This window comes from Triturus cristatus, chromosome 5_1 (genome assembly GCF_964204655.1).
Source record: "Triturus cristatus chromosome 5_1, aTriCri1.1, whole genome shotgun sequence".
Taxonomy (NCBI): Eukaryota; Metazoa; Chordata; class Amphibia; order Caudata; family Salamandridae; genus Triturus; species Triturus cristatus.
Genome location: NC_140587.1, coordinates 166197571 through 166214988, shown reverse-complemented (window position 1 = coordinate 166214988; position 17418 = coordinate 166197571). Strand labels below are relative to the sequence as shown.

General features: G+C 47.9%; 1 protein-coding gene across 7 annotated transcripts in view; it reads right to left on the bottom strand.

Moving 5' to 3' along the window:
• The window catches only part of LOC146830535 (tyrosine-protein phosphatase non-receptor type 22-like), a 542480-nt gene that overhangs the window by 34480 nt on the left and 490582 nt on the right, over positions 1-17418 (bottom strand). For all 7 annotated transcript variants that reach the window (XM_085604743.1, XM_085604742.1, XM_085604746.1 and 4 more), the window contains one exon: positions 11217-11294. In XM_085604743.1, coding sequence (XP_085460869.1) covers positions 11217-11294 — 78 coding nt within the window. The remainder of the gene's footprint in view (positions 1-11216; positions 11295-17418) is intronic.

Here is a 17418-nt window from a genome sequence, read left to right as displayed (position 1 = left end):
ATTCCACTGGGTCCAGCACATCACCAGAGGGGCTCCCAGCGCCTGCACCTGCTGCAGCTGTGGTGGTGAGTGAGCCTGTTGTGCCCACACCACTTCCCATTGATCCAAAGTCAGGCAAGCCATTTAGGATCCCCAAGAAGTGGAAGGGCACCACTCCACAATCTCCCAGCCACACCATGTCTCCCGTCTGCATGACTCCACCTCCACATGCCACTACACCACCTGGTCCAAGCAGCCCTCCAGCTTGCCAAGCCACTGATAGCTCTACCTCAGCTGTTCCTCTCTCTCCCCCGTCAAGTGCCCCGACAGTCCCCGAGACACAGCCAACTCCCAGTCCGCACACACCTGTCTCTCACACAGGTGGGCCTGTACTGCACATTGTTGCTCCCTGACTGTGTTCCCTGTGCAGCTTCTCATGGACATACTCTGCACCCTGAACTGGCCACTGGCCTTGTGTTTTGTCCCCAGCCTGTGCAGCTTCTCATGGACTCAGTCTGCACTTTGGCCTGCCCACTGGCCTTGTCGATCACTGCTGTGTGCCGCCTGCCTGTGCAGCTTCTCATGGACTCAGTCTGCACTTTGTCCTGCCCACTGGCCTTGTCGTTCAATGCTGTGTGCCCCCTGCCTGTGCAGCTTCTCATGGACTCACTCTGCACTTTGTCCTGCCTACTTGCCTTGTCATTCACTGCTGTGTGCCCCTGCTTGTGCTGCTTCTCATGGACTCAGTCTGCACCCTGAACTGGCCACTGGCCTTGTTGCTCTTTGCTGTGTTGAACTCTTCCCTGTGCAGCTTCTCATGGACTCAGTCTGCACTTTGTCCTGCCCACTGGCCTTGTCGTTCACTGCTGTGTGGCCCCTGCCTGTGCAGCTTCTCATGGACTCAGTCTGCACTTTGTCATGCCCACTGGCCTTGTCGTTCACTGCTGTGTGCCCCCTGCCTGTGAAGCTTCTCATGGACTCAGTCTGCACCCTGAACAGGCCACTGGCCTTGTTGTTCTTTGCTGTGTTGAACTCTTCCCTGTGCAGCTTCTCGTGGACTCAGTCTACACACTGAACTGGCCACTGGCCTTGTTGCTCTTTGCTGTGTTGAACTCTTCCCTGTGCAGCTTCTCATGGACTCAGTCTGCACCCTGAACTGGCCACTGGCCTTGTCGTTCACTGCTGTGTGCCGCCTGCCTGTGCAGCTTCTCATGGACTCAGTCTGCACTTTGTCCTGCCCAATGGCCTTGTCGTTCACTGCTGTGTGCCCCCTGCCTGTGCAGCTTCTCATGGACATGCTCTGCATCTTGTGCCTTGCTCTTCTCTTCTCATGGTACCTATCTGTGCAATATGTGAATAAAGACAATTGCTCCTGTTGTCTATCTTGTCAGTGTCTTTACTGAATAAAGTTTTTTTGCTGTGTGTAAATGGTTTATTGTGCCACATGGTCTGTGTGGCACTTCAACATAGTCAATGTTTGGGCTCACTTACTCTCTTTTTTTCAGGGGTGACAGGGTTTTCAGTTCTTCTTGATCCAGATACTTGTGGTGGCAATGGTGGCAATTTTGAATGGTTAGCAGTAGTCATTTACTTGATTAGTTCATGTTGGCTATATTGTACACATGTCAGGTTGGGGGGCACTGCCAGCAGAGTGGGTTTCTGCACACAGCATTGAAGGCAGGCTATCCAGGGTCGTCATGTGTGTGTGTTCTTCCTATGTGTACCTTGTGGTGTGTGTGTGGTCATCTTGTGATGGCCATTTATCCTAGTCCCATGGCTTACTTTCCATTTGTGCTCTTGGATGGCCAGGTAGTGTGCAGTGTGAAGGGGTGAGTTTGTGGGGAGTGTTGATGTGTACATGCCTCTGCAATGTCAACTACACACATGTTTCAGCCAGGAGTTGTTGGCCTGTTGTTTTGATTGTTCATCCCTGTGGATGTGGTTGTATGCCCATGTGTGAGTTGTATGTTGTGCACTGTGCAGTGTGTTGGTGTATCCTTGCAGTTCTGTCTGACTCCTACTTGTTGTTTTTGTCATTTGTGAATATGCAGAGAGTGTTACTGGCAAGTCAGTGTTGTGTTTTGTTAACATCCATGTGTCTGGTGGCTGTTTGTGGGGACTGGGCAGACCTGCTGCTCCACACTACCATTGTGGTTGTGTTTTCTCATGCCTTGCTGTCACATGGTGCCTTCTTGCCTCCAGTGTGGCATGTTGTATGTGTTGTAATGCCATCCCCTATCTGTGCTTCAGCGGCCTACCCATTGTGGGTCTGCACTCCCTCTCTTTGTGTATGGTACACTCCTGCCATGTCCCCTACTGACATGAAGTACACTTCACTTTGGTGTGAGCTGTCCCCTTGGATTGTATGTGTGTGTGCCTCCCCATAACATCCTTTGTGACACTGTGCTTTGTGGTGCAGTTCTTTGGCCAGGGTCAATGTGTCACTCCGGGCATTTCCCTAATGGGTCATGTTGATTTTCTGGTGCTGTTTGTCAGTCATGGTTGTTCCTATGCAGTTCAACTGTGTGTGCTGCCCAGTCCTGTGGTCAAGTTGTTTTCACCTTTGTGTCCCAGACTTGTGCATCTATTGGGTGTTGTGTTGGATGTATGTGTGTTGTTTGTGTTTTTGCTTCACTTCCTGGGCGTGCTGTTGTCTTTGTGCTGTATGGTGTTGTGTGGGTTGCTGTTCTGTCACTGATGTCTGTGTGTGTCTGGTGTGCACACACAGTTGTTGTGCATGCAGTGCTGTGTGTGTATGTTGCCTTGTGATTGCCTGATGTGCATCCCCTGATGTCCTGCTGTGTTTGCTATGTGATTGTTCTGCCTGTGCATCTGTTGTTTGTTTGCTATCGCTGTGTTGTGGTATGTTGTCTGTGCATTGTTCCTGAGTGAGGAGGTTGTGCACGCCTGTTGTGTCTGTGCTCCCATTGCCTTACCCCAGTTTAGCTGTAAGGGCATGTCTGTTGTTGTTATTGTGGCTCTGTGTGTGTTTCTGTTGGGCTATGTGTTTGTTGAATTTGTTTCCACATTTGTGGTGGCATCCGTGTGTGTGTGTGTAGGTGTGTGTGTGTGTGTGTCTGTGTGTGTGATGTTTGTGGCTGAGCCCAGGGTGTGTGGTTGTTTGTGTGTGTATTGACTGTCAAGTATTGCCAGCCTTCAGTGTGTTTGGCACTGGTGTTGTGTGCTGCTGGCCCCTGTGTGTAGTGCTGCTGGTGTACTCCTGTGAATTAGTTGTATGGATGTGTGGCTGTTTGACTTCAGGTCCTTCTTTTCATCCTTGTGCCTATACGTGGTTTGCCTTACTGTCTCCCTGTGTTGTTGCACTGAGTTGTCTGTGGTTTGAGTTCACTGACTGTGCCAGCCATGTGTGCTTTGATGATGTGAGGATGTTGTGCTCTGTTCCTTGTGTTGATGTGATGTACACATGCTTGTTGTGTGTCTCCATGTGTCTCCATGGCCTTCCATTTGTATGCAGCCCAGCTTGGTTTCCATATTTGTTGTGCTCCATTGCTGTTGGCATGTGGGGTGTGTATGTGTGTGTGTGCGTCAGTCTGTGGTATGTATGTGTGACTGTGCAGGCTGTATGTCCATTTGGATGTTAATTCCTTGTATGTGTTCATTTGTTGCTTGTCCTAATTTATATTTCCCTGAGTGTGGTAGTGTGGTGGTGTGTGTGTTTCCCTGGCCCACTGTGCTGTGTGTTGTGTGTTCCTGTGCAGCCACTCCTGCAGTGTGTGTCTCCATGATTGTGTGTTGTGTGGTGCAGGGTGTGTATTGCCCTGGCTTGTTGTTGTGCATGGGGTGCACAGGAGGGGCACATGGCATGTGCCTTCATGGGGTGTGCCAGTGTGTGGTGGGAGGGGGTGTGGCCCTGTGGTCTTTGTTCCCTGCCCATGCCTGGCACTAGCCCTGCCTTCTGCACCGTGCGCATGTATTTGCTTGTGTTTGCCGCTGAGGTGACGTGACCGGGACATTACTGCATGGTGGTGGTAGCTGTGTATCCAGGATCCAGCGGGCTGACTTTGTGTCAGGTGGGTGATGTGTGGGTGCCTTTGTGGATGTGTCCCTGTCCCCCCTAGGGTGTCTGATGTGGATTTGGACCCTGTGTCAGCCCGTGTGTTGTGTTTGTGTTTATGTTGTTGCGTACCTGAGGCGGCGTCTGCGGTGGTCCATGAGTTCCTGGTGATGTAGCAGGTACAGCACCGGAAAGACGTGTAGAGCTGGGTCCATGATGGTCATGACCGGGACTCTGGTTTCGGGCTCCGCTGTCGAGCTTCCGCCGTCTTTGGTTGGGTGGTGTCTCCGCTGCGGTGCGTCTGCTTGTTTGAGTCATCCTAATTTGTGGAGCGGGCGGATGTCATTCCGCACGGCGGAGAGTCTCTATTAGCTCCCACCGCCGCGGTGGCAGGCGCACTTTGATGGCGGTGCGCGTCGCACCGCGGCTGTCGGGAAAGGGCCTATGTTTGGCCATACTAATATGGCGGACGTGAGGACCGCAGCTCACAGGCGGAAAAAGGCATTTTTCCACACCGCCAGCGCCGCAGTGGCACTATTGCCCGACATCCTAATGGACCCCTTAGACTTCATAAGAACAACAGTCATAAAGGGCTACCAAGTCAAATAAACAACGAATTTCAACCCTATTTAAGGTGTACGGATATATAAGCCTTGGAAAATAGCCGACAGCCTTGGAGCTCAAACCACCCGCATCCAAACAGGGTAACGTTATCTATATACGCTGACCACAGCACCGTTTAAAGTGTGGATTCTAATTAACGGAACCTACCTTTTCGCATCATCAGGATTCATCTGAACCTGACTTCCTTTTTTCGTTTCATAGCGTTACAGAATCATGAGTGTCCGTTACAACTTTATCAAAAAACAAGTACGCCTATAGAGGAACATACCCCGATCATTTTGTACTTCAGACTGTCGTGCATGGCACACTGTTTTTGGATCCAGATACAACTCCTATTTTCCAAGATTTACATATCTGTACACCTTAAATAGGATTGAAATTCGTTGTTTATTTGAATTGGTAGCCCTTTATGACTGTTATTGTTACGAAGTCTAAATCTTGATCATTCAACAGAAACTGATGAAGGCGCAGCGTGCTCCGAATAGTGCTTAGAAGATCCATCTCACAGCCACTGTCTTGTTACTTTTGTCTTTGTTTTTGTGATATCAAATGATATATCTTTTTTCACTATATCTATTTATGAATTCAATGTAGTCTGTCATTTGGTATTGCTTTAGTGTTGTCCTTTTACATATTGTGTTTATTATGTTTAACACCAATTGTTTGTTTTACACATGTTTAGAAATGTTTTTAATATGACAATAATAAAAATATGGATTTTTAAAAAATATTAATGTAGTTTACACTGAGTTCACTATATCATGTGTGTTCTTTATATGAGTAATAGTTCTGGGTGGTGGTATTTTTAATAGGTGATAGGCGCTTATGGTTGATTCACCTGTTATCTAGTGAGAATTTGTATTGGTAACGGTGCTAAAGGGTTGGGGAGAACCACCAGCCTCCCTAAATTATTGTGGCAGAGCAGCAAAATAGTCATCAAAAGGGTATACCCAAGCACACGTAAAGTATCAGTTAGCATAAATGCAAGATTATTTAATACATGAAGCAAAATAACTTAGACTTTTGCTTCTTTCTTTGTGATTCCTTTCTTTAATATTCCTCTTTTGACAGTAGTTCATCAAGCCAACACGTGTTTCGTCGACTCCGTATAATAGTACATGCGACTTGTTCACGGCTGAATACTGTTCTCAATAGCGGTATAAAGTGTGACGATAATTCCAGGTCACACTATCCTGTGACTCAAGGAGGTACCCTGTCAAGGGTTTTTGCTCGTTGTTCAATTAAACTTCGGAATGAAAGTTTAATCCGTTATAATCTTCTTCTTCATTCGTTGTGGTACTTGACTGGGGGGTCTGTGTATCGCTACCTCCTCGCGCCGGACTCCATATACGAGTCATGGAGTCCGTGGTTGTTACATTTTAGAGGGCACTTATTTAGAATCGCACTGGAGAACCGATTAACTGTCTGAAAAATATGAAGAAGATATTCGTTGAGACATGATCTCTTTGTAGAAGGACCTTTCTTGTGTTTCTCTGCTTTAAAATAATGAGGCCTTGATGTGCCTTTACCTGTGGATCTGTGATTAAACCACTACTTCCTTAGTAACTGTTAGATCTGGGGGTCTCTAGTTGGCAGAGGTAGGTACCACTGTCCACCCTTGCTTCTAGTCAAGGTAAGGGGGATACACTCTTTAGATAACCCCTGCTCACCCCCTTGGTAGCTTGGCACGAGCAGACAGGGTTATCAAAGGCAATGTGTAAAGTATTTGTACCGACACTCACAGTAACACAGTGAAAACACCACAAATGGACTCCACACCAGTTTAGAAAAATAAAAGTATTTCATCTAAACTAAACAAGACCAAAACGACAAAAATCCAACATACACAGTTCAAGAATATGATTTTTAAAAAGTTCTAGGGATTGCGTCAAAATAATTTACAGTTGCGTCACGTTTAGAACAAAGTACCTGTAGATGCGACAAAAGTTCCAAATGGAAGCTGCAGCGTTGAAAAACAAGCGATGCGTCACTCCTGAGACCCTGGGGAGGCGATGCGACAGCCCCGCTGCACGCAGCGGGAGTGTTGCGACGAATCCGGTCTGTTTGGGGAGGGATGCAATACCTTGTATGGATTCCGGTGTGCAGGTTCGGTAGGAAGCGTCTCGCACAGGCACAATGCGTCGATCTTCGGGGCGGCGACGGTCTCAGGTGCGGCGGCGATGCGCGGTGCAGCGTCGATCTTCTCCTCTCGCGGCCCCACCATGCGATGGCTCTGCGACGATGTTCGCAGCGACGTAATGCATTCCGCAAGCAAGCAGTGGTACGATCTCATCCAGCGGCGACAGGCTCTGCGACGATATTTGCAGCAACATGAATCTTCCTGCACCAGGGCGATGCACTCCGCAAGCGAGCGATGCGTCGGCTCTTCCAGCAGCAACAGGCGCTGTGACGATCGTCGCGGCGGCGGGAATTTTCTAGCACTGTTGACGATGTGCTCCGCAAGCGAGCGATGCGTGAAAGTTGCAGATCTTCTTCTTTTCTTCTAGTCCAGCTCCCCAAACTGCAGGCACAACTTCCAGAGGCCCCACAATTGGATCAAGCACTCTAGGAAGGGCAGAACTCACTCAGCAGAGTTCAGGGGGGAGGCTGGGGGGGAAGTCCTTTTGTTCCTGGGACTTCTTAACAGGAGGCGAGCTCTCTTCAGGCCCCTGGAGATCTCTTCAAGTAAGGGGACACAGCAACAGCAAAGTCCTTCCCCTCTCCTTGGCAGCAAAGCAACTGCAGGTCAGCCCACAAACACACAGCAGGACAGTCCTTCCTCTTCAGTCTTCCAGCTTTCTCCTTAGCAGAAGTTCCTTCTTGATTCCAGGATGATCTAATTTCTTGGGATCAGGGTCCCACTACTTATACCCCAAAATCCTTTGTCCTCTGGAGGCAGAGGGGCCTTTGCCTTGTCCAAACCGGTTCTGGTCAGTCCTGGATTACTTTGTTTACAGGACTCCTTCTTTCCTTTCAGAGTGCAGGGCAGAGACATCAGACGCACCACAGGAGGTGGAGCCAGCATTGTGGAGGGAAAGCACAGCTCTATTCATGTCCCAGGTGAAACTCCTCCCACCCATCTGCATGGGGATCTCTCTATTCAGCCCTGTGCTGACTCACTCGGTCTCCGGGAATTTTCCAGCCCCCTGGAATTCCCCAGCCCCTGTCACTCAAACTCCAGACAAGGAATACACAGCCTAGCAGAGGCAGGCTTGGACAGTTAAGCAAGAAAATACCTACTTTCTAAAAGTGGTATTTTCAAACACAGAATGTTAAAACCAACTTCACTAAAATATGTATTTTATCATTCTGAGTTTAGGCATACTAAACTCGAATGTCTACCATGTTCCCTGAGTCAGTTAGGATTATAGGATGTAATAATCAAACTGCCCATTTTGGCCTATGGCGAACAGGTAGCCTTGCAATAGTGAAAAACGAAAATGGCTGTAATTCACTATTAGGACATGCCACACACACTAGGGCATGTCCTACCTTATACTTACAATGCACCATGACCTTGGGTGTCTGATATGAAGAAAAGGGAAGGTTTAGGGACTGGCAAGTGGGTGCACTTGGTCAGTCAGCATGGCAGTCAGAGACTGCACACAGGCTCTGCAATGGCAGACCTGAGACACACTTTTACAGGCTGCTTCTGTGGGTGGCACAACCAGCAGTGCTGTAAGCCCACCAGCAGCATTTGACTTACAAGCCCTGGGCACACATGGTGCACTGTACTAGGGTCTGACAGGTAAATCAAATAACCCAATCATGGAGTCACTGATCAGTGTATCAATTTAACATGGGGAGAGCATATGCACTTTAGCACTGATCAGCAGTGGTAAAGTGCCCAGAGTCCTATTGCCAACAACCACGGGTCAGGAAAGATAAAGAAGGAAGAAGCAAAGTGTTTGGGGATAACCCTGCAAAAATTGTTATTTCCAACACAACCCCCTTCCAGCCTATAGCCAGGGTAGACCAAGCGATACCTCGATGGGATTCCCTGCTTAGGGAACCACGAATGCTGAACCATGAAAAATGCTAAACTACTACCTTCCTAACAATGACTTCCCGAACCACGAAAAATATACATTTAGCTCACTACCCAATTATACCACTCTGTGCTTAAAATAACGCATTTTTAAACATAAAATAAAACAAAGAATACATTAGATTTTCTTATTTTACACTATCTGATGAACTAACAAACGACAGTGATAAACACATGAGGCCATATGTAGGTAGCCTCACATTTACCGACTCATAAATACCGAATTTTACCGATTCGGTATTTATGAATCGGTAAATGTGATGTAGGTAATAATTCGGTAAATTTTACCGAATCGGAAAAATTCGGTAAATATGAGTCGGTATTTACCGATTCGGTAATGAGGCATACCTTCCCATTGATTCCTATGGGCCAGGAGGCCCATAGGAATCAATGGGAAGCCATTCACCATTACCGATTTGGTAAATACCGATTCGGTAATGGGGGGAGCATATTCAAGGGTGTCACATTGACACCCTGTTGCACCCCTGAATCTTGCATGTGTGCACATGTGGCGCACATACATGCCCTAAGGGCATGTATGTCTGCCACATGGCACTCTTAGATCTGCAAAATATTACGTTTTGCAAGGTATTCGTTATTTATCACCAACCTGTATTTGGTTGTAAATAACAAATTCTTAAAACTAATGTTCACTCTTTAGAGTGCTCCCTACATATGATTTCCGGATTCGGTATTTACCGATTCGGAATTTTACCGATTCGGTAATTTACCGAATCCTGAAATATGCCTCCTACATCTGAAATAGCTAAATACCGGTCGGTAACGGGATATTTACCGAATTTCGGCCGTTACCGACCGGTATTTGGCTTCCTACATGAGGCCCTTAGAAACAGTAAATCATGTTCATACATTTAAATTGCCTACCTGAAAACCTTCAGCTTCTACCACATTGTCTAGGAACGGCAGGGAATAAATGCCCTTTAATCTCTTATTCGTAAATCTTCCCTTCTCACTACTTTGTTCCCTTCATGTACTACCTCCCCTTCCTTGCTGATAAAGTGGGCCTGTCTCCGTCACCGAATCCTCCTGCCAGAAACTAGACACAGGAACTTTGAAGCTGTTCGCCTTTCCATGCCGCGAACCACTTCCGGCTCGCTCCAAGCGAGCAAATAGAACATCTACAAATTTGCCAGTATGGTATATGCTTGGGGGGGGAGAGGAGACGCTACCGCATGCAGCAACCAGGAAATTAACTTTTCAGCATGGAGACGCAAATACCGTGGGGATGAGTAAAGGTGACCAGGTGGGAATGAGGCATCAGTATACTCTGATGGTGTTTCCATCGTCAGTGGATTAGTGGGGCATATTAAAATATAAAGGGGAAAGCTGCAGCTAGGTTACAAACTTCACTCCAAGCCTGCTTGGGGGAAAGAGACGCTACCGCATGCAGCACCCATGAATGGAGACGCAACAACCGCAGGCAGCAAATCGAGCGTGGTAAATTTATTTCGTTGCTCATGTAGTCGTCGTTCATGTAAGCCGTGGTTTAATTGAGTTGTTGTTCAGGAAAGGTCGTTGTAAAAAATGTGTTGTTTAGCACCGTCGTGGTTAAAGATTCGTGATTAAGGCTGTTTCCATTTACCTGTAACTATTGTAAAATAATGTTGCCTTGATGTGCCTTTACCTGTAACTATTGTTTTGGGAGAGTACATAGGAGCTGCCTGCTGCTCAGTTTATTTATGCAATGCAAGTCATTTACTTTTCAGAATGTGATACCAGAGTTTTTTTTAAAGTTTTTCTGTGATTCTGTTACATTATATAAAGGTTTGTAAGGCATGTGACATATCAGAACAACTGAACAATGTTGAACTTGTGTCACAAGTAGGATTGAGTATCTTTCAACTACTTAAACCTACCTTGACTAAAACATACATCTCACTACAGTAAAGTTACGTACTGGTTTCTCTCTCTGCTCTTACACCCACGAAAAACATGTCCAACTCTGCCAATCTAAAGAAAACAAGCATTTCCAATGCTAATATGTCTAGCTTATAACTGAAAATGCAAGCCGAAGCCATTAGCTTTGCAAATGCTAGTTACCCATAGAATGTAAGGAGCACACTGAAGAAATGTCAACAAATATGAATCATGCCATCCAAGAGAATTATTAGATTGAGTGCTCAATGCTAGTAGGCCTTTGCTACATGGCATTAACCATATTTGAAACATAATTCCCAGGACACTTTACAGCACAGGGCTGCTGCAAATAGAGGGGCAGATTTATGAGCCCCTTGCGCCACTTTTGCGTCACTTTTCCCATGTTAAAAGTGACGCAAAAGTGGCGCAAGGGGCTCATAAATCTGCCCCAGAGAGTTCTTGTTTTAGTAGCAGTGTGTAATAAAGAGGAACAATTTCTGCAACTCAACCTGCCGGGACTGTGCCTGCAAACATGGGACAGTCGGCAACTATGCGTTAACCAACATAACAACTCCATCTTATACTTGTAGCTGTCACTTAAATCGGATGAGTTTAAAGTGTTTTCTTATAAAAAGAATAATAAACTAAATAAATAATATAAATTGAACTTACCGAAGTTTAGAAAAGAACTGGACTGATTTGATTGTGAAGTGTCATTTTGCTTGACCGTTGAAGGTGCATTACAGATGCCTAAAACAAGAACCCATGTAAGAATCTAGGAAGCATTAGTTCAATCAAATATTACCTTTGTTTGTATGTGGCTTTATTGTTTCAAATTAAATGGACCTACGATTAAATCTAACGCTTCTTTCTTTTCCTGCATAGAATCTTTAACCCAATGCATACAAACTGGTGTAAGGCTATTTGCTGTGTTAGCCAAGGAGAGATTTTGTTCCCCCTCCTTAAGCATAGTGGCCCATACTTGCTGCCATACACTAGTGCCTCCCAAGGCAGCTGCCTGGTGTAGCCTTGCAATATATTCAACCACAACAGCCTATTTTAAAATAAGCAATATGTTACATGAGTGTGTATACTACTAACAATTCGTCTATTAATATTTCTTAACACAAAAGAGATACCGTTTTCCCTTCCCTGGGTATGTTACCTTAAGACTAATCCAATACTTTCAGAATCCTACATTTCACATGGCCGGTATACAAATCAACGTATTAATGAGCCCTGTATATTCCTAGGTGATTAACCATGGTACCTGTGAAAATACCTGTAGATCTCTCTACTCTGTTTAGGAAAATACATAATAAAAATGGCATCATTCTGAAATAGTGTTCTCTCATTAACATGAAACATGAGTTGTGGAGAATTCAACAAATCCTTTTGCATTTTATATCAGAGGTTGAAAGTTTTAAATATAGCAGAGATATTCACTGTGTCCTTTCAATTGTTCAGGTGTATAAATTTAACAGTCAAATAACTACTGTGCTAATAGCAATATTTAACATTTGAAATGTGTTTCTTCAGATCTAATAGACCATCTGACTTGGATATTGAGAAAGTGGAATGTAGTCAGGTAGAATATCTTCTGTAAAAGAGAACCAATTCCAGCTGACTTTGGAAGAACAGGTTCCTGCCATTCAGGGATTTGTTCCTTCTAATATTTAATGTTTATGGTCTTCACTCCATCTGAAATGTGCAGCTGGGTCTCTACTGAACAACACGTTCTGTCTTGTACCTCATTTGTTTGAGCTTCTTTTTCACAGTCCATTGCTTCTCGCTAGGATCCGGGTGGAATGGGTGTAGGAAGTTCACACAAACTGAGTTCATCTGATGAGAACTGGGTTTTGTTTTATTCAGTGTTTGCTCCACGTAGCTTGTTCTCTTTTGGTGCTTTTGGCTTAGAAGATCAGACCCCAAAAACTTTTCAAATAGATTATGGATGAAACTTTTAGTATCTGTGAGGGAAAATCGGCCAATTACAGCTTGTTTTGAGGACTGAAAACCGAAACCTCAGAATATTATTTTAAGCCTTTTCACCTCATCCACCTTTTCCATGAAAGTCAGCTAATAGTCAGCTTATTGGTAATAATTCAGGGCCTATTGTGAAAACATTATTTATTATGGTGAGATACTGACATTCCCAGAGATATAATTCTATACAGATTTGATGTAGTCAGTTACACGTGTTTGAGTTTGTTGATATGAGGTATGGGTTACCAGTTAAAGAGAGACACTTCCACCTTTCTAGCAACACAGTCAAGACTATAATTCATATTATATTTAATTGCAGGATTCCATTTTCAAGCCGAATATATGGATATTTATTACACTGATTATATAAATTATATCTGTTTGGTTATATTCACCCATTATGATGACATTCACACATAGATCCCAGGCTTCCTCTTCGGCGCTGCCACTGCTAACCTTGGTGTTAGGGGTGAGGCTAGGAATAAATCGTTAAAGGAACTCTAAGTGCATAGTTTTTTTTTTTTTATTGTAGCTACTTCCCCTCCCATTAGCAAATCAGCAGCAAGTAGAAGGCTGTTGAGGGGCTAGGTAAGGGACAAGGAGATACCCGTGTGTGTAATATCACTTCTGCTACTTCTGCCATTGTTAACGGACTTTGATAGCAACAATGCAGTAGGGTCAGTTGCACTGGGGCCAGGGATCTGAGGCACCTACCTAATGAGGGGTTAAGGGGCAGTTTTTCTTGCTCATGTTTGGTAACGGGAAAAAGTGAAAACACATTTAGGGGCCGATTCCGATCCGTTAAAACCCGGGTACGAACCGTCGGACGGAGCGTTTTCTCCGTCCGACTCGTACCCGGGAAAAACACCTTACAAACCCGCAAGTACGAATCGTCCTGAAATACAATTTACGTACGATTCGTAAAAACCAACGACCGACAAAAAAATTCCCACAATTCCGATCCGGGACAACGCGTACGTGACGTCCGGACAGAGTCAGGCAGCGTTTCACGAACCAGCAAGTACGATCCGTGCTCACGTCACTCTGCACGGATAATATTTTACGGCAGCCAAAATCTACCGGGAAATCAGGACGACGCGCAGAAGGAGCACCTGTACGCGACGGCCATGGACCCCATCCTACATGTCATCCCGGCCCTCATAGCCTACGACCTGGTGCACAGGAACCGACGTAGACGCCGCAGAAGGTCAGAACAACACCCAGGGGCAAAGGGGGGGCTGGGGCAGGAAACATAACCCCCACCCAAGTTAAAAATCATACATGCCCTGTACATACCTGACCTCCAGGGCCTGGTCACTTCGGGGGGTGGGGACTTGTCCACCAAGGCCTGCGTCCGGACGTGGACGGGTCCCGTCACCACAACAATTGTGCTACGCACCGTACCCACGCCTTAAGAGCGTGGGTACGGGTCGTACCACCATTGTTGGGGTGACGTAGGGGTACGCGTGGTACGACCCGTACCCACACGCCCAAGGCCTGGGTACGGGCCATACCCCCAATGTTGGGGTGCCGTAGGGGTACGGCCTGTACCCAGGCCTACAGAGCGTGGGTACGGGTCGCACCACGCCTACCCATACGTCACCCCAACAATGGTGGGACGGCCCGTACCCACGATCTAGAGGCCTGGGTACGGGCCTTCCCACCATTGTTGGGGTGACGTACGGGTAGGCGTGGTGCGACCCGTACCCACGCTCTGAAGGCCTGGGTATGGGCAGTACCCCCAATGTTGGGGCCTATCACTCCCAGCAGTGCCCACACATAGGAGGGGTGGGTGCCTATCACTCCCAGCAGTGCCCACACATAGGAGGGGTGTGTGCCTATCACTCCCAGCAGTGCCCACACATAGGAGGGGTGGGTGCAGAGGCCTCCCAGCAGTGGACAGAGACATGTGGGTGTGTGCCTATCACTCCCAGCAGTGCCCAGACATAGGAGGGGTGGGTGCAGAGGACTCCCAGCAGTGCCCAGACATAGGAGGGGTGGGTGCCTATCACTCCCAGCAGTGCCCACACATAGGAGGGGTGGGTGCAGAGGACTCCCAGCAGTGGACAGAGACATGGGTGTGTGTACCCATCACTCCCAGCAGTGCCCAGACATAGGAGGGGTGGGTGCCTATCACTCCCAGCAGTGCCCAGACATAGGAGGGGTGGGTGCCTATCACTCCCAGCAGTGCCCACACATAGGAGGGGTGTGTGCCTATCACTCCCAGCAGTGCCCACACATAGGAGGGGTGTGTGCCTATCACTCCCAGGAGGGGTGTGTGCCTATCACTCCCAGCAGTGCCCACACATAGGAGGGGTGGGTGCAGAGGCCTCCCAGCAGTGGACAGAGACATGGGGGTGTGTACACCATCCTATAATGAGCAAAACTCCATGGGTGCATGAAGGCATCCCCAATGTGCGACTATATTGAGAGTGCCATGGCAACACATCACTGACAGCAGTGTCCTACTCCCATGAGGGTGGATGTCCATCCCCCACTGCATGACACACCACATGTGGGTGTGATGACAAATTACACATGCATACCCACCCCTGGCGCTGGCAGCACTATACACACACTGAGACCATGCAACAAGACAGTATACTCATGTTCTACCCTACTAAACTAAGAGAGCCAAAGGGAACACACACTGTCACGCACATTCCAGGACTGATAGGAATGTACAGGTGCTGGGGCAGCCAACAAGTTGTTGCCTCCCATGGAAGGAAAAGGGTGGAGTACCCACAGATACAATGCCCACAATTGTCAGTCAGGTGCCCAAATACCATGCAGAACACGTAACACATGTGTGCGAGGCTGGGAGTACACACATGCATAGTGCGTAAAAGGGAATATGTCCACATGAAGTCATGTCAATATACTCCATACACAAGTACAGTGACCACCAAGGATGGCCCAAACGATGCAGGTTGAGACATTGCTGAGCATGCATGGCCAAAGTTGAAGGGATCCGTCACACACCAAGGAAATGTAGACACAGGTCAGCACAACAATTGGGAAACACCCTGCAGGGAAGATGTCAGGTGCCACAGAGGAAGGAACACACCTTGGGACAATGTCACCATACAGTAAGAGCTTACATGACCAAAGATTATTTGCAGAGACCTTGTGATGGCACGCAGATACCAGGGTCCACCCCATGAGCAGCACACTACAACTTTTTCCAGACACCTAACACATTATCGCCACCCCAAATCATGGAGCAGCAGCACCAACAGCAATACCAGAAAAGCATTAGTGTGCAAATGAAAAACAAAATGCTTTATTCAGCATAAATAAAATATATTGCCATAGAAATGTCCACTATATACAGGGCCCATAGGCCAGGCCATGTGCGAAGTCCTGGGGTGGGACACTTTGGGACGCGTTTTCCCTAGCTTGCCTGCACAGTTCACTCTTCCATGTCATCCACAGAAGGGGAGGCATCGTGGGGGGGGGAAGGACCAGGCACCGCAGGGACAGGAGGGGCAAGGGTAGGTTTTGTGGGTGCAGGGACGTATGACTCCACCACAGGGGGTGGGGCAGTGCCAAAGGTGGTGGTTAGGATGGCGCTGCACACGGTCGCAAGGTCTTGCAGCGTCTCCCCTGCAACCGAAGGAACCACAGGCCCCAAGGAGGGGGGGGTCGGAGGGATGGGTTGCAGCGCTACTGGGGGAGGGTGTGGACAGGGGGGGGGACTCAACTACCCTGCCCGGGGAATCCCTCAAATGCTTGCGGGGTGGTGTCACACTGGGGCTGAGGGACAGACTGGCCATGAAGGACTCTTTGTCCGACTGTTGGGCAGGAGAGCTAAGGGGAGTTGTTTTGGAGGAAGTGGGTCGTGAGGACTGTGGATTCCCACTGTGACTGCGTGGCTGCTGTTTGCCCCCCGACCCAGTGGCTGTGCCTACTACCCCCTGTGTGTGCGTGACAGGAGGTGTGCGCTTGGCCTTCCCTGGTGGTGTGCTGCCTGTGTCTGGTGGGGTGCGTGAATGGGGACGTCTGGGTGTGCTTGGGACAGGCATGGGAGTGGGAAGTGTGGATGGTGCAGGGGTAGGGGGGACGGAGCGCTGCAGGAGACCCACTGCTGCCCTACACACGCGTGTACGGACCGTATCCCTATCGCGTACGCCTACGGCAACACTAGCATAGTAATATGGACCCTACACACGTGTGTACGGACCGTATCCCTATGGCGTACGCCTACGGCAACACTAGCATAGTGATACGGACCCTACACACGCGTGTACGGACAGTATCCCTATGGCATACGCCTACGGCAACACTAGCATTGTGATACGGACCCTACACACGCGTGTACGGACCGTATCCCTATGGTGTACGCCTACGGCAACACTAGCATAGTGATACGGACCCTACACACGCGTGTACAGACCGTATCCCTATGGCGTATGCCTACGGCAACACTAGCATAGTGATACGGACCCTACACATGCCCTCAGAGCATGTGTACGGTGCGTTTCACACCTTACACTGATGACAGGCGGCACACAGAAAGGAATGGAGCTGTCATACTTGCCCAAGGCTGGACATCAAGTCATTGTCAGTGCAGTCCTACATGTCTCGGGCCTAGGTGTGTCAGGCTGTGATGTGGCACATACCTCCTCATGTTTGAACCCAATAGATGTGTGATGAGGTGTGTACACATGTCATGTGTGACGTTGCACTATGTGCCACACATCCCCTTCACAGCTTTTACATGTGTGCATGTAGTACAGACTTGTCGAGCACTGCATCACTGGCATGGCACAGTCACCAACACCCGCAACTGTCCCCTGATGCCAGGTACACGGATAATTACACCTGACATGTAACTACCGGCGTGGCACGATGTGACGATGTCATGTGTGTGTCATGTGTTCCCATG